The sequence below is a fragment of the Branchiostoma floridae genome, chromosome 11, assembly GCF_000003815.2.
Source record: "Branchiostoma floridae strain S238N-H82 chromosome 11, Bfl_VNyyK, whole genome shotgun sequence".
Lineage (NCBI taxonomy): Eukaryota > Metazoa > Chordata > Leptocardii > Amphioxiformes > Branchiostomatidae > Branchiostoma > Branchiostoma floridae.
The window spans coordinates 7,479,526-7,506,617 of record NC_049989.1 but is presented as its reverse complement, the minus strand read 5'-3'; the positions used below and the strand labels follow the sequence as shown (position 1 = coordinate 7,506,617).

At 40.2% G+C, this 27,092-nt stretch overlaps 4 protein-coding genes across 4 annotated transcripts in view; 1 reads left to right on the top strand and 3 right to left on the bottom strand.

The window, feature by feature from the left end:
* LOC118425966 (coiled-coil domain-containing protein 63-like) lies at positions 1-8,584 on the bottom strand. The gene is made up of 15 exons (XM_035835150.1): positions 8,381-8,584; positions 7,332-7,439; positions 6,827-6,926; positions 6,316-6,446; positions 6,046-6,104; positions 5,785-5,907; positions 5,145-5,258; positions 4,645-4,900; positions 4,101-4,235; positions 3,728-3,810; positions 2,855-3,023; positions 2,157-2,320; positions 1,839-1,936; positions 1,575-1,668; positions 1-937 (listed from the first exon to the last, which is right to left on the bottom strand). The coding sequence occupies exons 2-15, from the start codon at positions 7,396-7,398 to the stop codon at positions 824-826; spliced, it is 1,707 nt and encodes a 568-aa protein (XP_035691043.1). The 5' UTR covers positions 7,399-7,439; positions 8,381-8,584; the 3' UTR covers positions 1-823.
* Positions 8,585-9,951: 1,367 nt separating this feature from the next.
* Positions 9,952-16,294, bottom strand: LOC118425968 (cytochrome P450 4F2-like). The gene is made up of 12 exons (XM_035835151.1): positions 15,740-16,294; positions 14,306-14,495; positions 13,907-14,034; positions 13,481-13,605; positions 13,212-13,274; positions 12,677-12,800; positions 12,362-12,503; positions 11,572-11,695; positions 11,174-11,372; positions 10,875-10,957; positions 10,561-10,626; positions 9,952-10,269 (listed from the first exon to the last, which is right to left on the bottom strand). Exons 1-12 carry the CDS (start codon positions 15,929-15,931, stop codon positions 10,167-10,169), a joined length of 1,539 nt encoding a protein of 512 aa, XP_035691044.1. The 5' UTR covers positions 15,932-16,294; the 3' UTR covers positions 9,952-10,166.
* A 765-nt stretch (positions 16,295-17,059) lies between these two features.
* Positions 17,060-18,403, bottom strand: LOC118426144 (peptidoglycan-recognition protein SC2-like). Its single transcript, XM_035835406.1, has 2 exons — positions 17,905-18,403; positions 17,060-17,503 (listed from the first exon to the last, which is right to left on the bottom strand). Exons 1-2 carry the CDS (start codon positions 18,243-18,245, stop codon positions 17,251-17,253), a joined length of 594 nt encoding a protein of 197 aa, XP_035691299.1. The 5' UTR covers positions 18,246-18,403; the 3' UTR covers positions 17,060-17,250.
* Positions 18,404-19,364: 961 nt separating this feature from the next.
* LOC118425496 overlaps positions 19,365-27,092 on the top strand; it is a gene marked incomplete in the record, with an annotated part of 15,351 nt that continues 7,623 nt past the window's right edge. The window contains 19 exon segments of the mRNA XM_035834358.1: positions 19,365-19,718; positions 20,116-20,231; positions 20,435-20,560; positions 20,934-21,145; positions 21,430-21,479; positions 21,615-21,793; positions 22,277-22,393; positions 22,650-22,725; positions 22,870-22,955; positions 23,219-23,278; positions 23,415-23,515; positions 23,931-24,109; positions 24,387-24,543; positions 24,882-24,974; positions 25,352-25,475; positions 25,729-25,805; positions 26,031-26,145; positions 26,329-26,421; positions 26,851-26,922. Of these exon segments, the coding sequence (XP_035690251.1) occupies positions 19,634-19,718; positions 20,116-20,231; positions 20,435-20,560; positions 20,934-21,145; positions 21,430-21,479; positions 21,615-21,793; positions 22,277-22,393; positions 22,650-22,725; positions 22,870-22,955; positions 23,219-23,278; positions 23,415-23,515; positions 23,931-24,109; positions 24,387-24,543; positions 24,882-24,974; positions 25,352-25,475; positions 25,729-25,805; positions 26,031-26,145; positions 26,329-26,421; positions 26,851-26,922 (2,118 nt within the window).

Sequence of the window (27,092 nt, the reverse complement as noted above, 5' to 3'; positions counted from 1 at the left end):
TTATGAATGAAATCATTATTTTATTTAGTTAACATGTTCAACATACATGTACATGTATATGTATATATACACAGTAATGTAGTCAAAATATTCTCTATACATCATATTGCTACAAAATGCCTATGATATGTGTAGAAAGTAGCTAGTAATAGTCATTGGATGCAAAACAACCAAAATTTAACATTTTCTATCCTTGATTCCTTTTAGACAACCATTTTGTGCTTGTGACAAAACCGTGTTGAATACCACAAAATGTATTACAATTCATCCAAAATTTCAACAACATTAAGGAACTGTTTTGGCTGTAGAATATTTGCAGCGTTGCAAACAACATAAAAGATAAAAATTGCCTGTGTCCATGACATAAGCTTGTTCTCATATGTCTGATAGATCACACCACATGTCAACTGTTACATTGCACTTGCATCACTTTTGAAGAGATGCCCTATAAGATGAACTATGAACTTCACTTAATTATCGAATCGTCATCAATATTGTACACGTCAGGTAAATCAAGCTTTCACATTCAAAAATCATAAATGACAACTGAATATTCAAGTCAAACAATTCTTACAATAACTTTAAGGTAATAACATGACAACAGAGGTATCTCAATTCTTATGAAATGATATTGAAATAAGCAAATTACAGCTTAAAGTATATGCAACATCTCTATGAACTGATTTCTAAACAAGCCTTATATATATTTGAACACTAATGAAAGATATATGCATATCTAATCTGTGCAACATCATGTGTTATACAGGAGGAAATAAATGTTTTAGTATGTACAAATAAAGGAGTGACATAGGATCATTGCTTCCTAGTGTTTTCCCTTCTTCTTCTCGTAGGATTTCGTCTGTTTTAGATCCTTTGCACCTGACAAGTCATATGCAAACGTCTTCTTCTGTCCGGCTGCTTTTTCTTTTTTGATAACCTTAAAAGAGAAAAGAAAAAGAGTCAGTAAAAACATGTTAAAAATGAAATGAATCTTAAATCAAGAACAACAACTAATAAGCATAATGCAGACTACCAGTATTCAGGTTACAGGTAGTACCAGAATGTGTACTTCCCAAGCAGATGTTGGATGTAGTAAAGATTGTGACTTTCAACCTTATTCTGATCGGCTTTATGACAGCCAGCCATCTAACAGGTGCCTAGTTGTCAGATACTAGGGGCCAGTCAGAAACTGTTACAATTTTACCCCAGAAGACGTTTTGTGTACTCAGGGTTGTAGCCAGCGCCTGTCCTTCCGCCCTTTGATGTAATTTTGCAGCTGGGGACGGAAACTGATTTTGCCCATTCCGTCCCAAACTGTCTCCCTTGTGTAATATTTTATCAAGACAGATGCTGTTGAACAGCTAAGTCAACCAGCAAAATTTACACCTCAAAATGCAGGAAATAGCAATTCAGAGGGTCTAGATTTCAAAATTTTCCGAGGGAGCATGCCCTAGGCTCCCCCCCAAGGAACGTGGCACCTTTGACGTGACGTCTTGCACCTTGGGCGCTGTTAGAATTCAAAATCGAGGGGAAGAAAAATGATTTCAGGTTGGCTACAACCCTGGTGTACTTACCCCCTTCATGACCCTGTTCTTCAGCTCACTCTGTGTGAGTGGTCTCTGGTCTTCATCACTCGGTTGGGCGGAATCATCACTGTCATAGTCATCTCTGCAAAATATGAATTTGCAAAATATGACTGAATAATAAAAAGCTTTGAATGTCCGATTTTAAATTTCCTCGTCATCAGAAGTTGGGATTCTAACAAATACACTGACAAGACACATACACACTTCAGATAAAAACTGAAGGGAATGTTTCTTTGGATGGAAATTACTTACCCAGTGGTGGGAGGTTCTATTTGTAGAGAGGGGGGTGGTTTGCTTGGTCCCTCCCCAAGCAGACTGTTGAGTTTGGGGTCATATGGTCTTTCATAATCCTACGAAGAAAAACAACAAGTTTTGCAAACCTCATTGCTTTCTCAAGAAAGAACAGTTGTGAAACATGAACGTGGTAAATCAAGGAAACAATTATTCATGCCTGACGTAATCCTTTCAATTTTGAAATGTCTGTCAAGTTTTGCACCATTGTAAAAATACAACTTCGACTTAATCCTTCTTTGACATGATCAGTTCAACATAGACTCCTACTGTACTGACCTTTGACATGAGGTATGCCTGTGATGCTAACAGCTCATTGGTCCTCTCCTCGATGACGCCCAGGTATTGCATCATGTTGTCGTTCCGGACGCCCTCGGTTCCCCCCAACATGTCCTCCAGAGCTGACCGGTCACAGCTCAGCTTGTTGAAGAGTGAGTCAATTCCTGTTCGCAACGGGAGAGGGAGGAAAAGTAAACATTAAAGGCTTCAACAATTGCAGAAAAATAAGTAATAAAGAAAAAGACTGCGTAATGAAATCATTATTCTAAATAATATACAAATCTAAAGACAATAAATGACATCATTCCCACCACTTGTCGGTAGCACTGAGGCCTTTCCTTGCAACCTTGTTTTTCAAGGTAAGAAGTTTTCACTAATCAAATTCTTACATTAAAGTTTCAGATTAACATCATATTGTGTTATGACTTATAATTTCATTTGTTTGAGATTCCAGAATCTCATTTGCATTACCATTTGAATTTCTGTTGGGTATTGTTATGGTTATATTAAAATCCTTGGTTATCATTTCCGTTATTCTTGTATACAAATTGTCAGGTATTTAATTTGTACTAATAGAATTTTGTTTGATAAGTTCCCAAACTTTCCTTCTTCTCAAAAATCCAAAACATCATATTGTGCCTTAAGCCTGGACCTGGTATGGGCAAGTCGCCCAAGATGATGATGTGCCTTAAGCCTACCTGCTTTAAGCTGGTCCAGGATCTTGTTGACAGCCTTGCTGCGCTCGTCGTGTTCGTTGGCGGTCTTGCCGGCCGTCTCCGACTGTTCCTCCAGGTCCTTCAGGATGAGCTGCCGCTGCTGCTCGATGGACACCCCCTGCTGCTGGAACCGCTTGATCTCCTCCTGGATCTGTCAGCAAGAAATTTGCATAATTCATACATGTCAATCTTACATTGTAGAGCGTCCATTTTAGGAATACTACGTTACCATATTGTGTCCAACTTTTAAACTCATCTTTTAAACTCGTGACTTTCAATGTCACTTTTTAATATTCTTAATAAGTCTATTTTATATTGAAATGAGATCAATTTCATTATTGATATATATATATATGTGTGTGTGTGTGTTGATCCACACTTTTAAATTGTACAGTTAGTTAAGTTTGAATGGTGATGATCATTATTAGGTTAATCCACTTAGGCAGGACGTTTCATTATTCTCTTAAGCGCCATGTCCCTTTTGTACATTGTACAAGGCAATTTAGTCTTCGGACTATCATCTTGTACCTGAAATTGTGTGTGTTAAGATAAACCAGTTCTCTCTCTCTCTCTCTCTTACATCATTATAATATGCAGTTTCATTGTTGAATGGTGGTTTAAATTTACGTCTTACTGTAATTTCTAATTACTAAGATTTTTGCTGCTTGTAGAAAAAGCTGTGGAAGTGTCCTGGATTCTGCCAAACCAGTTTGCGAGGTGTTTTCTGGGGAAACAGTACTAGTGAAAAAATTACACTACAAAGTATCAACTTAACCCAACTCTAGTGGACTTACTGATAGTTTGACTACTCAAATTGCAAAGCAAAAAGACACAATGATAAGTTATAAGACTTACATCTTCAATTTCATCATGAAGCTTCTCCAGCTCATTGTTCTGCTCATTCACATAGTTGAAGAGAGCAAAGTTGCGATCCTCCACTGTGGAAAAAACAGTCATGCCAGGGTCTTAATGTCACCTTCAAAACTACAAAGACTGACAGCTCTTCAACTTTCAATATGTCACAATGTAGCCTGAAGTATTATAAATCTCAAGACTAAGACAACTCATTCAGCAGTATCTACTATGGGAAGACCTTCATCGCTCTACTTTTCACCAAAAAAAGTCTTCACAAAATACATGTTGCATTTCCCCACATTTCTAACCATGTTGAAAACATTTGACAGAAGTTATTTTCAAGTTTACAGGAAAATAAATCACTGTTTCTCACCCTCAATGAACCTCTCCACCAGCAGATCCAAGTCTTCTTCCCCTGTCTCTGCACGAATCTTGTCAAAAGCTTCTTCGTACGTCTCCACGCTTTCCTCCTTAGCCTCCTTCTTCTTACGCTCTGCTTCCTCTATTTCTGTTGCAAAAGGCACAAAGAAGCATGAACACACAGAGAAAGCCTGGATAGACCTTATCAATTTGGATAATCTTCATACAAAAAAATGCAACAACAGTCAAAACAGACAAAAAGCATGTTTTTGTTGACATGTCTTTTCATGGCAGGTGTGGGAAACCAGTAACCCTTGCCCCACCGTCACCATTCTCATTTAGTCAATAGCTTTATCAGGTTGATGATTTAGTCTATATCAAGATCTTTGCTACACAACCCGAAGTTCTGTTTCATGCAACTGTATCACATATAATGTATAATGGACTCTACTACTTTGTGTTGCCCTGTAATGTTGGCGGATACAAAACTTGGATTGTGTAGCAAAGAACTCAATATCTGATAACTTAAATCCATATTTTCCTTGTTGCAGACTGACCCCTCTTAATCCTCTGTGCACGAGCCTGTTCGTCCTCCTCCCTCTCCATGGTCTTGATGCCCATGAACTCCTTCAGCTTCCTGTCATGGTCGATGACTCGCTGCAGCTCCTTGGTCTCCTGTGTGTGCTGTGCCAGGTCCTTGTCGGCCTTCTCCTTCAGCAGGATCATCTTGGCCTGCGCTTCGTCACGGGAGTCGTACGCCGCCGTGGAACTCTCGATCGTCTCCCCAATCTCCTTCCTGGTGTCCTTCAATTCCTGGTAAACAATCAGAACCATTAGACTAAGGAATAACAATACGTTTGATCTTACAACCATATCAAAATATTCTTTAAAATTTGCTTTTTTTCCTTCTCTCACAAAAATACACCAAACACCCAAACAGTAAATACAACACAATAAGGCTATAGATAGACCATCTTGAAGTTTGTCATCATGTTGCTCTTCCTTGCCTCTTCTAGAATACTCAAACCAAACTTGGTATTTATCAACACCATCTTACCTTGTCCAGCTTCTTGAACAGCTGCTCAAATCTGGCTCTCTCAGTCCGGAGGCTGTCAATCTCCTCACGTAGCTTCGCATTCCTCGTCAGCGCCTCATTAAAACCTTTTGTACTCTGAAATATGTAACATAACCATTTTAGAATGAATACGTGGGTTGTTGCCAGACTATTGCAAAAATGCCTTACAGCAAAAAAAGGAATTTGTAAAATTTCAAATAGACTGCAGTACATTTGGCAAACAACCCACTCAAATTTGTTAAGAAATGTTCTGTGAATCCACCTATGATGTGCGCTTAATAGACTGCAGGCCCTGCACTACTTACATCCATAGGCTATATGATAATTTTAAAGGCTGTTCAAAATAGATAATATGAATATGACTAATGTATATTCATGATGTAGCACAAAAATGTACCCAAAAACATCACTGACCAAGAAAAACAATTTACGATACTTTCAATGCACATTCCTACATTTTTCTAGCCTGAGTACCATCCTCCGTAGTGACCGCTGGCTCAATACTGTATTGAGCCAGCGGTCACTATGGAGGATGGTATTGAGCTACGGTCACTACGGAGGATGGTACTCAGGCTAACATTTTCCCTAAACTCCTAGATATTTGCATCTTTGGATCACTTACCCTGTCCAGTCTGTTCTCAAGGACCCTCATCTGCTTGCGAACTTTGACCTCATGCTCACGACCGATGTTGCTGCCTCCCATAGACTTCCGCTGCCCGTCCACTTTCCTCTCCCACTTGCGAATCTATGGGGCAGTTTCATTGAAAGTGTTCAATGGCACAGTTGGCAATTTTTTACCATATTTTTTACGAATCTTGGACACTTTGTAAAACATTTAAGACAATCTCATAAGAAATCATACAAGACAAGAATCCATAGGTACCTCAATGTCAAGTTCTGCAATTTTCTCCTTTTCATTCTCGATGGCTGACCCATATTCATCTGTAATGATAACATCATATGATTAAAAAGTGCATTTCATTCTTGTAATTTTTAAGTTTAATATTTTGAATTTGTAGGTTTTCTGACATTTATCACATACCAGTAACCTAACTGTCTAACCAAGGTGTAACCAGTATTAACTAGTAAAGACTGCATTGGTACAGGAAGGCTAAACAGCAAAATTACTGGGTGGTCACCAGACAGCACTGACCTTTAGCAGCAACCAGGTTCTTCAAGACATCTTTGTTCTCCTCATCCTTGACCTGGTTGAACTTGCTGCGGGACAGCTTCAAATCCTTGAACAGCTCATTCTGCTCTGCTTGCAGCTTATCAATCTCAGCCCTAAACAACAACAATGGCAACAACAGCATTAATATCATCAGCTCCATACCTTAGGCATCACCAAAAAACAACTACCTGATTTGACTGTATTTTGTAGCATGCAATTCTTATTGCAACTTCCTGACTGCCTCATGAATAAATTATTTCATCAGATTTGATCTGTAATACAGTATGTAAACAGTACTTTAACATACTTGACAGTGAACATAGTGTTCTTCTTCTTCTTCTTGATCTTGATTGAGTACTGGACAACGCCCCTCAGTTGGGGCAAAGTGTTGCTTTATCATCATCTCAGTTTGAGCATAATCTACTTGCATTGTATATTAGGCAAATATATCTCGGACATTTATCTGTTATGTTCTTTCAGGAAGTCATTGTACCTTTGTCTGCGAATCAGATCTTGTGACTCCACACTATATGCCTGGCGATCCCCCTCCATAATACGGTACTGACGCTGTAGCTTGGCCAGCTCACTTTCAGCTGAAAAAATTTATGTTCAGGAAATTATAATGACTGCAAAATATAGGGTTGCAGATAAACAACTGCCTGAAACTGATAGATAACAAAAAGATGATTCTCTTATCATCAAACAGACAGAAATGGCTATATAATTAAAATTCATTACTGTGCATGCTGTAGGAATGCATCAATTCTAACTGTCAATCACAATTAACAGTCTACTTCTAGCCAATAAGAGAGCAGTTTCAGGTGACTGCACATTTTGCCATTTTGTCGGTCACCTTTTTCTGCATTCAGACGTTTTGACCAAATTTTTGGAAAATTTAGAATAAGCCTATTGCAACATTTATGTGCATTATCCACAAATTTGAAATTCAATGTAATTCACATCCAATGCATTTCAACTGTGACAAGTGGAAAACCTACCGAGTCCCTCCATGTCATCCACCTCGCTTGCATCAGAGCGGCGGCCTGCGGAATGTCTACGTGGCATGGTTTCGCTTCTTACTCAGGAACGTCACGAGAAAAAGTGGGCTAAAAAAGCAAATCAACTTTGTGAGCACTGTCCCTATGAAGTACCATCTAGTGAACTGAACATGACTGTCAAAGAATGTTTGATACCACAGGAATTACAGAATCGTGCATATCCTTTATTCTTTAATCATAAAGAGCAATGTTAAGGAACCATCAAATATACACTTAGTGGCAAGAGGATTGGGTGAGCGAAATTAAACAAATACCAGGTAGAATCCTCGACTTATGATAATCTACAAATAAATTACAAAACACTCCTTCTACCTGCCCCCCTCCCCCTTCCAATAATGTGCGTTTTGCTTACACTAGTACTAGATCTTGTACATGCATGGATTTTGTGGCGTCTTGACTTACTTATTCTTGTAATCGAGCTACCATCTAACAAGATAATGTCACCAGACCCTGTACTGTTCCTTTGACACGCGGGTACTACCTGTTTCGGAGTTTGTAACCGTACAAAGGGTACAGGTGTAAACAATACGGCTTCATTGTGAGCTGGTAACCCGAGGCGATGTCACAACAATCGCCTTAAGGAATAATAATTGAAGGGTCATTAGTTTTTTACACATGGGAAATTATTCCTGTGACAGCGAATCATTTGTATTTAGTTGAGAAGATTTTAGGCCAATTAAGAAAAATGACATCGATATGGGTGAAACAATTGAAATTCCTCTTAAAACTATAAAAGGGCGACCACGAGAAATGTCTTTCCAATTCCAGTCTGAACAAAATCAATCAATTATCAATGGGATTTTGTTGATCGAATTGCAGGCTAGTCTTGCCTGATTTTACAATCTCTCTTAGTCCGTTGAAGTTTGTTAAGGTACACTGGTTGACTGGCGGACAGAAAATTATGCTTATTCACGCCGAAATATGCCCTAGGGACAATCATCACAGCAATACCGACAAAAGGATTTGGTTATCACTGCACGATGTCTTACCTGAAATCAGGACGTAGCGGACCAGTAGCCTACAGTAGAGGCTCTAGACAGCAAGGCTGGTAAGAAATGGCGAGGAACACCGCATAAACATTGGTCACAAGTCTGTGCTGTAGGTCTAAAGCACACAAACTGTTGTGGTTGTCAAGGCGACCGCTGTGCAAATACCTCTCCAAATCTCCGCATCACTGGGCAAATAAGGCCCCAAGCTAGGCTGTCTACCGTAGTGAGAATTCTCCCTGTAAATTTGTACCGACACTACTCTTAGAAATACATCAATTTGTGACAGTTTCTCTTATAGGAGAGGAAGAAAAACATTTCATATCTACAACATAGAAAAGGCAGGTGTTTGTTATAATTCTCTGATAGAGCACGATAACGCTGGGTTATGTTTATGTCAGGCACAAATTTGGTGATACCGTAGGCTGTCTTGGCGGGAAATTGGCAAATATACGCTTGGTCAAATTGCAAATGTGTGTCGACGAGATAAAGATTTGAATGATAACGTAAACATGAAGCATAGGAGGCTGAGCTTTATCTTATTTTTCTGTGTCGTTTGGAATTGCATATATTCAGGCAGTTACATGCTTTGATGTCAGTTTCAAAATAACCATGCTAAGATTTATTGTTCATTTGCGTGACCTATGAAATAGTAATATCAATGCGCAACAATATTGATTATTATCCCACAGTAAATTAATACCATTTCATAGACATATCATTTTATTCTGACTGAAAGAACACGGCTCAATTGGCGACTGAGGTATCGCTAAGAAACGGTCACAAAGGTCGCGCAAACATACTGTGCCGTTATTGTAAATGGCGTCCAAGCACCTAAGTCTAAATCACTTCAAACAAAACTACCTGAGGGACAGTTAAGTTCTGTAGATAAAGAGTAATATCATAACGACAACGAAGACATTGAGAGAAAAAGTGCAAAACATTGAAATTTACATTCTTGTTGAATAGCAAAGCGGTAACGGAATATTTGACGAACAAATTTTAAGTTTGTCTTCGATGACATATCAGACAACGCATTGTCTTTTTTTCTTTGGATTTAATTACGTCAATGTTGACGTTACATCGTCATTAGCTTATTTGCTTATCACCTATTTACCATGGGTGATGAATGGATAAGAGACATAACATTGCCAATTGTACAATCTTCACTGCAGTATCATATCTGTTTGTCACCCAATTTTATTCGTTAACGCAAAGATATACAAATGCCCTTTAAACTTATGGAGTAACGTAATGCAGTAATGAAGTTCATCCTAGTTCACAATCTGCCTCTGACAGACTTTCCCTGATTTTTATTCAATACCCAACCTCAATACCCGACATACGGTCTTCACTATTCTACCTAATCATCATCCATTTATTTTGCGTCAAAGCCTGTAACGTTACCATTCTTAATCTCCAAGCAGATCCTACGGTGCCATAAGATAGTATCAAAGCTGGCCAGGGAGTATAGCCGGCTAAGGGAGTCAAACGGGAAGTTTGATACTATACATAACGCACCGTGGATCTGGTTACTATACATAACGCACCGTGGATCTGGTTGGAGAGTAACCATTCTTACCTTTGTTGCAAAGAAAATAGGACAGTAACTTATCGACGAAGTGTATTCTTTATTTCTTAGCATTGCAGTATTAAGGCACGTTTGTGTGTAAACTTAAGTTGGTTGGCTATACTAAATCACTAAGGCAAAACACTTGCTCCATACAAGTGATTTGAAGAGACAAATTTTACGAAAGCGGTCCTTCTGACATAGTCCATCAGGGGCACTCTAGCTCCTCGGGATGAACTTGACCTTGATGCCGTTGGCTGCCCTTGAGACGATCTGCAGTGATGGGACCACGGGATGATCGGGAACCAGCTCGACCTTGAACCTGATAGTGTCAGGAAGATTGAAAAGCTGTTGTTGTTGTTGTTGTTGTTGTTTAGCAGTTAGGCCATACTGGTTTTATTATGACATGATCATTTCGGCACCCTAAAACTGATGTGAGCGAAAAATAATGCAGTTGAGCGAAAAAAAACGCTGCCTTCATGAAATCTAAGTGGCCAGGAAGGCTGGACAAATGAATATACACAGAATATGGTATATTATGTGATTTGACACCTTCTTCTCTAAGTTGCATTGAAAAACTTGGCAACAATCCTGAAAATACTTGCAAGCATACCTGTGTAATATCCTGGAAATTACCACTTTCTCTTCATTCAGTGCAAAGTTCTGGCCGATGCAGTTTCTGTTATGGCATGAATAACAGGGTATTGAATTGATGATACCCATGGTGCTCCAGAGATTTAATCTAAGTTGTTGTAATTTCCTTTGTACTCTACGGTGCAAATAGTTTACCTTACAGTGTAAGAGCTCAACTCCAAATCATAGCTTTGTGCAGTGAAGATATTGTTACGTACATGTATCCGGGTTCAATACCAAACAGATATTGACAAGAATTCTTTTTTTTTCAAAAAGACATCATGAAGGACTGACCTTGGCCCGGCTGAGAACGGAATGAAAGCATAGGGATCCATCTTCGTCATGTTCTCGGGTGAAAACCTAAAAGGCTTGTAGTCCTGAAACAAAATTGTAGTCGTGTACATGTATTCAACAGATATCAATACTAACAAGGAATATAATAATTTCAGCAATAAGCACCTGAAAATGTGAATTCAAATAAAGAGGTCATTTCAGAGTTGTTTTTTTATTCCAGCAATAAGAGTGATATCAGATACTCTTTTTTTGTGCTCTGTAATCTTTCAAATATTTTCCGGCACTTAGGTCGCTCTTACCATGACATCCTTGCCCCAGACAGCCGGGTTGCGGTGCATACACCACACGTTCAAGTCCACGTTTGTTCCCGCTGGCAGGCGATGTCCCTGGAAGTCGAAATCTCGCGTGATCCTCCGTGACACGATGGGAACAGGAGGATATAGGCGCATAGCTTCCTTCAGGCACATCGCCAAATATTTCAGTTTACAGATGTCCTCCCTGTAGGCAATAGTATATGGTCAAGTATGATATTCACTTACCAAAGAGGTTGAATCCTTGCCCTTACCTATGTTTACATTACTACATATTTCCATACACCATTTAACGTCAAGTTTTTAGCTTCGTTTACTTCTTACTTCTTTCCCCTTACCTGCTAGCGCTTGTGAATTTGCGTCTCAACAGGCTTTAACCCAATTACCATACTAGCTCATCCTTGTCGGCCATCACAGCATCCACCTCTTCCCTTACTCGATCCTGATGCTCCGGATGTTTAGCCAGACAATAGAGGCTCCAGGAGATGCCAGTGGCTGTCGTGTCGTGACCTTTAACAAAATAGTTAAGTTATATATAGACTATGCATCTTGTTACATTAAACATTTCAAAGAATGTGATATGGATTGATTGATTGGTTTATAAGATATTCTGACTAAGAACCAAGCAGCTTTCAACAGTTACCCTATCCCTTGTACTGACTGTGTTTACCTGTCCTTGGTGCTAACTTTACTTCCGTACCCGTGGTCCTGATACCATTTCCCTGTCCCTGGTGCAGACAGTGTTTCCCTGTCCCTGGTACTGTCTGAGCTTCCCTGTCCCTGGTGCTGAACGTGTTTCCCTGTCCCTGGTGCTGATTGTGTTTCCCTGTCCCTGGTGATGACTGCGTTTCCCTGTCCCTGGTGAACTGTGTGTTGATCTGTCCCTTATACTGACAGCGTTTCCCTTCCCTGATACTGACGCCTTTCCCTGTCCCTGGTGCTGACTGTGTTTCCCTGTCCCTGGTGACAGTGGTATTGGCTGCGTTTCCCTGTCCCTGATACTGACACCTGTCCCTGGTGTTGACAGTGTTTCCCTGTTCCTGGTGCTAAGAGTACTTTGTTGCCCTTGTGCTGGACACTGTTCCCCTCTCCCAGGTGTCAAGGTGTTATGACTGGTATACGTATGGACATGAGTGTACCAACTAATAAAGCAGGGGACACAACGTAGAGTATTACCTTCGAATAGGAAAGTGTCCACCTCCGCCCTGATTTCCTCATCAGTTAGTCCCTCTCCGTCCGGGTCGCGAGCGGTCAACAGGATGTCCAAGAAATCCAAATACCGAGACCCACGCCCCATCTTTTCCCTTATTTCACTGTTCTGTGGAGAAACATATTTTGCATCTTTCAGTTTGCAAATTATTTCACGAAAACGCAAAAAATCTCATAGCTACAAGTTTTCATCCTTACTTCCTAATATGTCCCTTAGTTAGAGGCACACGGTAGCCAGAAAACGTTACGTCTTTGGCCATCATACACCTGATTCACACTTACCAGGACCTCTCGTCTTGCTTTGATAATGGAATTAGCCTCTTGATGGACAAGATTGTACATTTCAACGAACTTCCGACCCTGAGGTGTTAGTCGATACATCGGCCATACATGCATCCAGGGATGCCTGCAAGGGTACAGCAACATCGTAATTTTCTGTACAATAGAATATCAAAGTAAACGTAAAACAAAAATGTTTATACTTTTGCTGTCGTAGCTATCTGTATCTGTATGATTGTTCAGTATAACCATCGTTTCTTACATGTTGAAAAATCTTCTCGCAACTAGTATGATTTTTGTTGATCAGGACGATTGCAGATTGCCCATCCAATGGCAAAGCTACTATACTCAATTCGTCTGCCCTTTTCCGTGACCGTAAAGGGTTACCTTGTCATAAGTGTAAACTTAGCTTCCTACCAGCAAAATCAATCCGACAACAGTTTTCAGAAACCGATTGAAACTTTTGCTATGTTTGTAACTCATTCTATTCATTCATAGTGGAGTGCGTCAATAGCCTATGAATTTAGGATAAACATACATTGCACGTAAAACCACCAGTTGCGACATGGCGTGTACTGCAGCAACGTATGGATGCTTGGCCCTGCAAGGGAAGAGTAGGCCCTAGTTAAATACCTTTCGAACACTTTCTAGTAATGCTTAACAGTGGAGGTCCGGATGAAATGCAGTGTTTGCATTTCAGTGCGATCGCAAACTGAGACATTTTGTGATAGTTGTACATACTAGTATGTCGTGCAAAATTCAACTGTTTACGCTTGTAACAATCGTGTGATGTGGTTTTTTGCGTACCCGATACGCTGACAGTCGATATTGTGGGAGAATGCACATTGCAGAATGATGTCCAATGTCAGCAAACTCAGGTGCTCGGTGATCTCCACAGCTTCATTTTTCATGGCGAAACTGGACATCTTTTCCTGGGGGTAATTCACAACAGATGGAGTGAAAGATGTATTTTCTCGCTGGCAAATGTCGCGAACTTTCTAGTATGTAAGGTCGCGGGTAGGTTAGTTAGTATGCAAGTTAGTAGGCTATGGTATTACGTCACTCTGTTAAGCAGTAAATTCGTTAATAAATATGTAAGGTAGATAGCAATATAATTATTGAGATAGCGAGTCAATCTTCTAGTAAGTTAGGCTGTCAATTTAGTATAAAAATCCCACATAAAGCGTAATAAATGACACCTGTAGTAACTAGCTATAGATGGTCATCTGTTACCATAAACACGTCCGTGGCTTGGTTGTAAACTGTGATGTAAGGTCGCAGGATTTCGAAGTGGAATGCTGGAGTCAACAGTCTGCGATTTCGCCTCCATTTTTCACCTTTGCTTAGGAGCAGGCCATCACCTGTTGTTGGGGGAGGGGTAGATGTAAGATGCGTTCATGAGGCAAAGAAAACGTTTTTCAACCGTAAACGTTAAAAACACTGTACCGTACAATGTGGACATCTTCACCGTGCATGGCATGTACGAGAAAAAATTACATCTTGTTTAATTTCCACGATAATTAAAAAATAGTCCAAAGTTAATATCTGTTGTTCATACATTCGTATCATTACTGACACACCTTCGATGTCAACTTCCTTATCATCGTCCCAAACAAGTTTGAAACTACTCACCTAGCCATGGTCGAAGGTACTCGTAGACCCTGGATTTTGGCTCGATTGTTTTCAGAACATCTTTGGCAAGTTCTGGATGAACTACGACCAGGACCCCACGGAACGGTCCTACCCACTGTTGAAAACACTTCGGAAAGCGCTGAGTTTGTTCCAACAGGAATTCTAGGAGGTAACCCTGATCCGCCATTATCTGGAAGCATGACAGAGACCGGAAGTTACAGCGAGAAAACAGACGCAGCAGCGGCAAAACCAATTCCTCAAACCAGTACCATGTAAAGATATACCTAGATCATGATTGAGGTACGTATTTTGCGGACTTCATTATACACTCTTGTGACTGCAACTTTCAATTGTATAAATCTGACTCCTGAACAGAATCAGAAAAAGAAGAAAAGAAGAAGAAAACCTCCAAAACTTCTAACGATTCTTAAGATGAAGATAACAATGACGGCGACAACTCGAAGAGAAAGGTAGCCTCTATGAGTCGTGCTTTTATAGCTAAAATATATGTGTGTTTTCATAGCCTGACTCGTAGAGCCGTGTGAAGGGGCTGTCTTTCTCATCCTGTGTTTTTCTTGATTTGAACCTTTCTTTGTACGTATTGTAAAGGGTCATCTTGTTATGGTATTTTTGTTAACACGTCTTTACAGTGAAAGGCATTGCAACTTATTATTCAACGAGGTTCGCATTTCGTCGGTTATAAAAGCACAAAAGCGTCCAGGCTGCTATTCTGAAGAGACAAGTTAAAAATCGTACGACGTACACTGGAAATATCGCACGACGATCGGCGACTGGATGATTTAACTATGATATACGACTTGCTGTGGTTATCGTGCGATTTAAGGGCACGGGCATACGCCATCGCATGAGGCAGTTCTCAACTGGTGGTTTATGAAGACACTGAACAATAGGTGGGCCCACGTTAATCTCCAAGCAGATCTTGCGGTGCTTTAAGACAGTAACATAAGCTGGGGAAGGAGTTTAGCCGGCAGAGGATTTTTATTCCGCCGCGAAGAAATAAAACTCCTCTGTCGGCTAAACTCCTTCCCCAGCTGATGCTACTGTTTTAAACCACCGCAAGATCTGCTTGGAGATTAGGCCCACGTTACCCCTGCCCCAGTTACTAGTATTTACCTATCGTACGAGCCTGCCCTTTCAACGTTTATATAACATAGTACTTCATTAGCCTCCATAGCAGGCTCTCTGGGGCCTTTTGCTGGCTATTTCTATTTGTACTCGGTCGCTGATTGCTGGCCCTTTCTGATTGCCGGCCCCCTGCTATGGAGGCTAGTACTTTATCATGAAAAATGTAAACCAGATAGAATTCTTCAACAGAAAAAAATGACACAATAGTAAGTCCTTAAATATATGCCCAATGTACGATTTAAGGTTTAGACAAAGCTTCCTGGTGGCCATGGGCCTATCAGTACTTACCTTCTTTAAATCCATTGTTCCTCGGAGCCAGTGTCTTTCAGGACACGGAAACGAGGCCAGAGATCTCTCCTGAAAGCGAGCCTCCATCCAGAGATAAACGGTTGCTAAAACAAAGGTAGCCAGAAGAGCGGTGGCCACGATAGGGAACAGGTATTGCAAGGTAAAACCCAAAATCCTTTCAAATACCGCCATATCTTATGAATCACTATATGCCCCCTGCGACGATTTGCGAAGACGGTGGACGTACGTTGACTGTTGTACTCTCAACTGAACTTTGGTCGTGATTGTTTGATATCCGACCTCACGTGTCCAGAGATAGTATGTAACACCTTTTGAGTTTGACCCCTTCAGTTTGACCCCTGATTCGTTACCTCCAGGAGGGTGGGTCAACTCCCAACGGAGTATTGTGTTCTGGCGTTCGTAGCTATCATGTGTATAGCACAGTACATTACAGGCATTACCAAGGGCCCCCATGGGGGAATCCTGACAACGCATTATGCAAATCTTAACGTACCATTTTGTCGCTGAACTTTTACACCAATGCAATGTTTATCTAAACCTTAATCGCCATAGCTTCCAATAAATGATGAAAAATGTCGAACCCAAACTCACCATCGCTGACGGCAAAACGCGTGAAAAGGAGATCGAAACACTAATCAAAATTGACAATTCCATCGACACGATACAAACTTTACTAAAAGCACCCGTCATTGTGACTAGATGCTGCGACAGCAAATTTCCTATATTGACGCAATTTTGACAGCACTCGAAGCGTCGAAAGCGGACGGGCAAGATAATTCTACGGGCATCTGTATCTGTATGTTCCCGTTGCCGCATTCGTATGTGGTTTGGCAGATCCTTTGCACAGAGAATCCCTGACCAGGTGATCGTTTTGTGCACATCGTGCCGTCAGTTGCGGCTGTATCAGGAGTCCATTGTGAAGTAGCCTGGTATCCATCCGTGATATAGCTCCCGAGTTTCTTCTCTCCTCTCTGCAATTACGGAGAGGATAGAAGAGACTCGGGAGCTATATTACGGATGGATACCAGGCTATTGTGAAGCTGCGTGATGGCTGTTTTCATTGGTGTCGTTCTTTTGAGACGCTGATTTTGCTGTTGATGCGTACAGGATTGTGTTTTGAATTTGGTAGTTATAGGTATGTTGGCTTTTAAAGGCAGATTTACCGGTGGCTAGCTTATGCCACCGGTGCCTGGGGATAACGGGCAAGTTTGATGCGTTCTGTATGCGATATAAACACAACATCACACACCACAGAAAACAACACAACCGACATAAACCATAATTTCGTCACAGACTGTGTTACCTACGGTCACTTGTTCTTGTCTACGTTTAATCGTCGAGCTGGTGTGAAGAAGCATGTAACAATTGGAATGAAGAGAGACCACAAAAGGAAATATCATCTTGCAACTATACTGCATGGAAAAACAAAAGCGTAACATTCGTTTTACATGCATATATATGCATCAGGTGCACATGTGGCCATATTAATTCTACAGGCCAGGGAAGTGTCCCTTAGCATAGCCACACAGAGCTGCACCAGGACATTCCGTGTCCCCATTTGCGGCCCCGAGATCGGAGTGACAGTTCAGGTCGTATCCGCTCCTGATCTTCCCCATTGCCACTCCGCAGGCGATCAGGTTTTTCCCGGCCTCAAGAGCTGCACTAGTCGGCAGGTCGTCTACGAAGTACCCGATGAAGTTGATGCCAATAGCGATGGAGTTACAACAGGCCGTGTGTGCGCCCCTAGAAGAAAATGCATCATATATCAAGTACCATATGGGTATGTTGATACGATAAAAACGCATAACTAGTCTTTTACGCTCTGATCATATATGCAGCTGACAATTTTGCAATTTTACTCTCTTTGCATATTCCTCGAATATCCTGGTTTGCCAAGCTGAATACCGGTGTCTCAGTGCGATACTTCAACATGGCATTGATGATTAGGCGCCCATTGTTTGATTAATCATTAAGTTTCGCCGCGCATGATATGTATATGTGCAGCTGTTTTGCTCTCATGTGAACCGATATTTTGTGGGAGATAAAGTTTTTGTTGATTATGACGTGGATATAATCATTCAATTTTATTTATTTTTTAAACATGTATCGTCCCTATAGCCTATATTGAAGGGAACACAACTCACTTATTGTCCCATCCGCGACCCACGTACACGTTGCCGTACCCGTCAATGAGAAAGTTATAACCAATGTCGTCATAGTTTTTGTCCATATGGTCCTGTTGGATTTCCCTCACCCTGTCCATGTACTCGTTCTGGTCGCTGTACCCTCCCCAGTTGAACAGGTACGTCCAGTAGCTGTCGCTGTGGTGAATCACAACTTTCTGCGTCGGGTGGCTGAGTGGGGTGGTGGCCCTGGGTGGGACTGCGCCCCAGCCGGCCCTGCTGACCATACTCAGTTGGTCACAGGCGGACTGACCCAGCACACAGGCCGGGACAAAAACGAGAAATAGAAACAGGAGCTTCATGGTCAGGTGGTGTTTACAGACTTGAAAGAGGAAATACTAGACAAGTATGTTCCCACCTTTGTTTTAACGAATTGAAAGCTATCTTAGAGACCACTCAGCTCTGAGTGCCTTCTATCTGAATGAAACAACCGCTTCTGTTTACCATTTGGAAAGTTAGCAAATAATTGAAAATGCAAGTCGCCACCTCTGACATGGGCGTGTTTACAAACAGAAAAGTCAACCTGCTCATGACTGCAGCAGATAATGATACGTCATCGAGGTTACAAATTCCGAATCCTGCGCATGAAATCCAGATTTAAAGATCAAAAGCAATGTGCTGGCAAACATGATATTTATCGCCGAGAAGGGTCACGTTTTCTTCCTTCGTAATGCTGTCCAAAATGGGTTCTGTTCTAAAGTATCTAACGTTAATGTTACTAACTTTCTAGCAGCTGGCTTGCTTACTTTGCTTTACTTCATTTTACTTTACTTTGAATTTGATGCTCATATATATATATATATATATATATACATGTACTCTCCAAGCAGAGGTTTGACTCCAGCTGTTTTTTTTAACGTTTTTTGTCGTTTTTATCGGGCTTTCTTTTTTGTATTGTATCTTGCTGTGTCAAAACCGATTGACATAGCAAGATGCAATACAAAATAGAAAGCCCGATAAAAAACGACTTAAGAAAACGTCTAAAAAACAGCTGGAGTCTAACCTCTGCTTGGAGAGTACATTATATGTTCATTAGTCGGCGTTGATGATGGCAAGGGGAGGGAAACAAGACAATCGTTATCGTGGTTACAGATAGACAGTGGCGCACACGCGGGCGCACACACGAACGCTACCGAAAACAAGACCTTCTTGGCGAAGGTAATGAAACAATTGAAACCGACCAGATCCTAACCCTGCATCACCATAGAAACGTTTACACTTCGAAGCAGGTTATACCACTTTTAATAGGGGCGTAATAACTCTGCAACAAAATGTACTCTCCACGTTTTCGTAACGGGAGAATCGTTAAGTCTTTGAAATCCTATGTTCTATTCAAACGTATTATGTGTCTTTCGTGCATCGTCCTATGACGCATTGTCTTCGCTCTGAAACAGTGACCCCTTGTCTCGTGTTACTTCTAGTGGTCTATTCTGAATCCAAGATGGCGGCGATTGGTAAAAAGTTTTTGGTCTCTTAAAATTCTTCGTCGTAAACATGTCACAATCGAGCCAGTGTCATCTCATCATGCAATTTTCCATTTTCTAGGGACCAGGTCGAATGCTACCAGGACAATGATAGAGTTATCACAGTAGAAAGGGCATCGTGATTGTGAACAGGATCAGCAAGTGAGCTGAGTTTTTGAGCGCCCAACATGATCTGGTAACTCACTTCTGACCGCTCTCGCCAAATCATGGCATCGCGGAGACCGACTGCGGCTGGAAATGTGTCTCAGGCAGGCAGCAAGACAACAGAGGGTTCGCCACAACCTCCACAAAGTAAGCAAAGCTGAAGTATCTGATTTGGGAACGTGTGTGTGTGTGTGGGGGGGGGGGGGGTACTATACCTCTTTCTGGGACTGTCCGAAGTAAGAATGTCTCAGTGTGCTATGGCCCGACGGGGAAAGGACATAAAAAGTAAAAAATACAGTTAGAAAAAACAAGTCACTATTTGACATGTAGAGAAAGACTGGTGAAAACTGGAATATAACGTTACCTGATACAAATAAAAGTTTCTGAATGCAGCAAAGTATTATATATCCCTTTGTAATAATTTTATGATCGTAAATATATGACGTTATAACGTTAAAGTAAATATCAGTGTTTTGCTATTACAATGATACACATAAGTTTCTAGATGTCAGCAGAATGACCAATACTGTGGAATTCCCAGTAGGTTTTGGAGGTAGGAGATCAGTACCTGGACAGAAAGCTTCTCAACCTCCTACCAGACCAGGTGGTACAGTCCGATCCAGCAGTGTTGCTACTGGTCGCACCAGAAGGACCAGGAAGGTGAGATATTTTCCATCCTTTAATAATATTCTTTTTTTTAATGTTTATTCATAAGTCACAATTTGATTTCCATTACCAGAACTAAATGTACCATACTTGAAAATTTTTATATTGTCTTAGACAAATCAAAGTCAATAGCTTGCAAAGTTTGCAATAAAAATTAACATAACATTTGTTTTTTCCAACTCGACATTGTTTTCTAGGAGTCAGCTGTGTATCGTCCGCTTACAACATCACAGTCCCGCCGGCGGCCCACACAACCTGGAGCTTCCCGAGCGACAGCGCTCTCTATGCAAACCATCACTGAACGATCTGATACTGATTCTATGGTTTGTGGTGTTTCAGGATCTCTCCTTAGAACTGACAGTATTAGCTTTCCTTACCTCACCTTACAGTGTACCTCTCCTATAGCTGTATTGTAGTTCAGTAATAATCTTTAAAAATCAAGAAGAAAGAAGTAACTTTAGTCCTATAAATCTACTGTTTAGTAATATACTTTGCAAATAGATGCCAGGACGTTGTCTTGCAAAAAATAAAGAGAAGATAAATAAAATTTAGCTCAAAACTTAAGATTGTACCTCCCTTGGTTGTTATATATATGGCAAATACATGTGCACTTGCTTGTGCCTTCTTTTTCATCCTTTGTAAATACAACTGCTGCTACTAAGTACTAAGTTGTTTTTAAATCTGTTAATGCTACAGATTGGTAGCCCAGTAGTAGAGCGTCTACGTTACGTCATACCCGAGGATGACCCGCAGCTCCAGAGAAGGATGGGGATCATACAGAGGTACCTGCACGAGAAGAAGCTGACAGTAGACATGAAGGAGCTTTGTGGGATGTTACTGAGCATGCCCGACCTGCCGTATAACCCCTACCCAGGCTTTGTACGGAGGCTGCGGAGAAACTCGGAAAAGTAAGCATGTCCCTGAAGTTAAAAAATATGTATTTGTACATAACCATACTAGGCTTATTAGACAATGTCATTTTTTAAAAACTTCTGCATTTCATAGAAAGTATCAGCTCTTCTCTTGTTTTGGTCAGATATGAACTACCACCATATTACATTAAAGATGAAGTTCGTTTTGTGTAAAGTATTGTTTGCTCAGTTTACGATAAACAAAAATATTTTAGCAATGTGAATAACTTGACTTTTATTTGATTCTGTTAACCATTATATTACTATTATTCTGCTCACAGATTCCACATGTTCAGAGAGGACAATGATGAAAAGATTACCCAGCTCTTAGGTATGTCTGGCTTTTATGGATTATTGGGTTGTTGCATGTTTCCTAGTCAGAGCATCACAGGTGTATATGCTACTTTCTTGACTTGACTTGACTATGCTACTTTCAGGAGTCATGATTATAGGTATTGTTGTACAGAGAACCCTACATATGCAACATCTCTGGGCTACGTGAGTGGTGTGAAGGGTTACAACAATGTTTGGGGCCTGTCCACAATCCTACGCTGTGTAGACCCGGGGGCACTCCGTCAGTACGAATGGCTTCTGGACGACCTGACTCCGAAAGAGTCGTCCATACACAAGGAGGAAGGTTACACTGTAGGTATAGGATTGCTATGGTGTAACATTGAAGGTATTTGTAACTACATGTACTGTAAATCCTGAAATATTTGTTGCTTTAAGTACGGTTTCAATTACAAACTCAAAGGTGCCACAAATTCTTGTTTTTCATGTTACGTTTTAGTGCAGTGAACTTGAATCAATTTATAGTTATCTATCCTTCACTTTATGGATTGAGTTTCATTTTTTTTAACATTTTTTTTTAAGTCACATTTAAAGGTAAAGACCATCTGGAATGAAATCTATTTCATGTAACATAAATTTTGATTACCCAGTACAAAATTGAATGTTGACAACAAGTTCTATGTTTGCAACAGAAAATGCCAGACAAGTTTGCAAATTCTTTGCCCAACCCCAAAAGTTAGTAAGAATCTCTATGTATAGCATAGACAATTTGATTAATGAATTTAAAATGGTTGAACATTTACATTTTATGATGAGTTCTTTGTCTTTGGTATACAGTGCCAGGTTCTAATGGCCCTGGTTGGACAGAGTGTGTTCACCAGTACATTCTACCCACATCCCGACATTGTAACTGTCAGGGTCTCCTATGTGTCGGTAGGACCAGATGCTGAACAGGTAGGCTTTTAGACCAATCTCTTTTAGATATAGAACTGTACATAATTGTACATACCCAGATGCTAGAAGTTGTATCAAAGACTGTACAAGTATCATTGTATACTACATGTAGGGTATATATACTTTCCTTGTATTATTGTACATGTTGCCATATTTTCTGTTATATAGAGCTTATATGGTATATGATATTTGTATCATGTACAAGTTATTATTTGATTTTTCTGCCATAAAGTTTTTTTGTTGGCTTATTTTCCAGGGAATTTCCATGTTTGTTGACAGTGTTGTGAATGATGTCAACAACATGGACAATCAGAACACTCATGTTTACTTTGGTAAGTCATCCCTCCATTCACTTCTAAGATGCCTCAAAATTACAGAATGCATGTATACCACAGAAAAATTCTTCCCCATATCTGTATATCATTTGGTTATTTATTCCTGATTCAAAGATATACATGTACATTGCATTATTGCAGGTGTCAGTGTTCCCACTAAGGATGAGGAGTTGCCAGGCCTGTGGGAAAATGTCTTCTGGGACCAAGAGATGGTCTTGAATAATCAGGTCAGTCAGGAGGGCACAGTTTGGGGGTCATGGGTCAAGGTCAGACATTGATGGAAAGAAGAGAAGGATTTCACATTAGCCAATGATTCATCATTGTATGAATTGACGAGTTGTTCTGTTGCAACATACCACTATGGTTAGCGATTTAGAATGGAGTCTATACTTTTTCTAACTGTCTCTGTGGTGCTGTGTTTTAATTTCTAACACAACTGTTTGACAATGTTTCTTCAGTAACATTTCTAAATTGCATGTTACATTTTCAGGCTGATTTCTGGAATGCTATATCTGAAGCAACAGTCAACAATAAGATGGCTACATTTGAGGTAAGAAATATTATCGCAGTATCACTTGAATGTATTCAAAATATTCTGTGTCACATACCTGTTCAATCAAATTGTTTTTAGTGACAAGTTCCTTTCAGTTTTCTATAATGATGGTGAATTTGCACCCTTCCTACAGGGTGTGTTCCGAGTTGATCCTTTCTCTGACACATTCCGGAGGGGCCAGAAGCAGTATGAACTCCACTTCATCGAAGTCTCAGAAAAGGACAAGACAGAAAGGTAAGATTCTAAAGCACTAAAGCAGATTGTTTCAGTGTAAAATACCTGATACAGTATTATGTTACAATTTACTGATGCAGTAGCTAAGCATTGGTGATGACATCAGCTTAATTTGCTAGCAAACAGGATAGTGAAGTAAGTTTTTCCACATTCCAACATCTACAATGTAGATGTTCTCCTCTGTGCTGCAGCACCAAACTGCAGCAAGGTGTAGTAGAGTCCTTATTTAGGCTTGGAGGATAGGGTAGCTGAGGAGTTACAGAAACATTGACAACGTACTAGTATTAAGTTGTGAATGAAAAATTTAATTCTTCTGTGACCAATCTAATGAAGCTATTTTTGTTGCTAATAAGTATCCACAAAAAATAAAAAAGTTCAAGACGTTTGTTTGACGTTCTTGACTTCTTTTTTCTAGATTGGTGAGTTTTGCAGAGTTCCCCCTTGGTACCCTCCATGAAGGTGTGTTCCTGCAGAAGTCTCATGCTGAAGCTTACCTGAACATCTTCATGCCGCGGCACGAGGTCATGGACAAGGACCAACCACCACCCTCCATGCAACCACGCTACAAGTCAGACCTCTCAAAAAATGACCAAGGTATTCTGAATGCTAACAACTGTTACTACATTTATGTATATCAGATAACATAGTAATCATATGTTGTTGATAATTTCTATATGAAGAAAAACAGAACAGTTATCATTTCAAAATCATTTCTCTGGAACTCAGCTAACTCAAATTTTGGCTATGTCAGTAGCCTTGATGATCAATGCACTGGAATAAATCTGAATGAATTGTGATAAATCTTAACAAAATTAAGGTGACCCACAGATTTGCACCAAAGTTTTAATCTTCTAAAACATTCCATCCACAGCCGAAGGCAAAGCTGACTCTAAAGGTGGTAAGAAGAAGGACAAGAAGAAGACCAAGGAGGAAGAAAAGAGGGATGGAGAGAAGGGGGAGGAGGAGGGGTTTGTTGGGTCATCAGGGAAGTATGGACCTGACTCCTGGCAGGTGAAATCTCCCATCAGGTAAAAGTTTGACACTTTGACATCATGTCCTTCTTTTACACTCTTGAAAAGTTGTGCAGGTTTTCACAAAGAATAAAGCTGACAAGTAAGATTTAAACTTAAAGTAACAAAAAGATACTTTGGGTATTTTCCCCTGGCCAGACTGTACCCTGATATATTTTAGCCAGGGGTGCACACTCGTATTCCAGCCTGCTGCACATACAACTGTATCATGGATTTTCAATCATTGTCATTGTTTGTCAAGAAGATGATACTGTCTATGATTATAATGAATTATGTACTATGTGAGAAGACCAGATGTTGCATGTGCTGAGTGAATGTTAATGCTTGCCATACAGGGAGCATATACAAAGGAAGATAGCCAGTATGCACCCTGAGGCAGAAGTCTTTGATGTGGCCTACCATGCAATCCTTCTCATCCTCATGGACAGGTAAATCTTTGATGGTACTTGTGTTCCAAGCTTCACTTGACTGTTTGCTGTGTTGATGTTGTGAAAGTCTTTTTGTATGCACCTCTAAATCATTTTGGTACAGGGTACCATAGGAAAGATTTTTGTGTTTTCCATTCTAAAATTGGGCAGTCAAAAACACTGGGCCCTGTCATTCATCATAATCATTATTGTTAGAGTTACCCTGTCAACATTTACCAAATTCTACTGCCATATCTGTCAGTTTCAAAATCATATGTGACTGGTATATTTTGTTTTGTATTCAATTTGATAGAGGACTTTACAGCAATGAAACAAGAAAGTTGAATATCTAGTTTTTGTTACCAACAGTAAAGAGCATTGTTGTCTGTTGCTTTCAGGAATGCCTACCAGGCAACTGCGCTGATCCAAATCTACAGGCTGCTGCGTAGCACGGCAGCGAGGCTTAGTTCCATCATGGAACACAACAACGTGATACGCAGCCTGGTGGCCAAGTATGAAGGGGTAGGTCTGAGCTTTGGAATGGTTCTTATAGCCCTGTCTATATTTTTGAATTGAACATGCAATACACAAATGTACATACAGTCAAACCTGTCTATAGCGGCCACTCAAGGGACCGGACAAATTTGGCCACTATAGACAGGTGGCCTCTGTATAGAGGTGGCCCCTAATACAGGTTTGACTGTACCTGTACTACTAAAAGAAAGATAAATGTACTTATTCTGCATAAACTGTTTTTTAAAAATCTTTTACACAGGTTTTACAGTCCCATTTTGTTCAAGGGGAGTTCAAGAAGTACAGAGATGCACTCTTGGGTCTTCTGGATAGCAGCCTGTGAGTGTTAGTCTATGAAATCTTTTATACATATTTAAAGAACTGTTAGTTTTGTCATGTCAGATGGGAGAAAAAAGTGACACAAATCAGTTCCATATTTTGTAGAACATTGAATTTAAACTACTAAATGTTTTTGAGTGTTTAAAGCATTGACTATCAAATCTAAAGGTTTAAGAGATTTGCAATTTATTTATTTATCATGCGTTATGTCTTGTGTCCATCTAGACTAGAGAGGTCCTCTGATCTGAATTCCGCTTACATCGACATCAAGCAGAGATTTACCAGAGTAATAGGGTCAGATGATGCTGTAGACCCACACAGTATCCCTCTCAACAAGAAGGTAGGGCTCCTGTGGTTTTAAGAAAGCTGATTTCACATTATAGCAAAGTTGGAATGGAAGTTGTTTTGGCATATACTTGTTGATCCATATGGAGGTTGTTCTTAGTGAAAATTCATTGATGTTCAGTTGCACTTGAGATCAATAGTTTTTTTATTGTCTTTGTCATCTTTTCTTGATTGATAGACGCTGTCCATCCTGCGCAGCATCAACCAGTACTGCTCCTGCATCCAGCTGCAGCTGATCGAAGACTGCCTGATACACGCCCCCATCCTGGACGTGTGTGGTTTAGCTCTTATTATACTACTTGCAACATGTTCAAACAGTGGGGCTCTTAACCTGATATTTCCTGCTCAAACTTAAAAAAATTCCATTAAATATTCTTAGTGTGTCAAGTCAAGTTTATTGCACAATGATTGCATGAGGTACAATTTATGGCAAATAACATGCATTAGTAACAACTACAAACTATCCACACAAGTGTACTAAAATCTTACATCGTTGCTCAATACAAAATATAATCATTATGGCATGGTGCATTTCACATTGTTAAGGCATGATTTCTCTTTTGCATAGCAGTACAAGTTCCTTTTGCAAAATGTCAACAGCCTGCACTCTTGTACATCAATTTCATGATTTGGGAATGTAAAGTTTAACCATCATCTTAATTTGTAGCTAATTTTAACTATTTTCTCCCTCGTCTAACAGGAGATAATCCAGATGATGTACTTGACCTTCCCTGAGGAGATGCCACGCCCACAGACCAGACAGATGGAGAGGAGACAGGTGATTGCTCATATTTGGACATACTTGTAGCTGTTGTTTACAAACAAATGAGCCACAGCTTCTCTACTGTATATTTGTGTAACTGGTGCTATCATGCAATGTTTTCTCCTACAATGTGTACAATACAATGACAACACTGCACAATGTATGTTTTCTCCATGCAT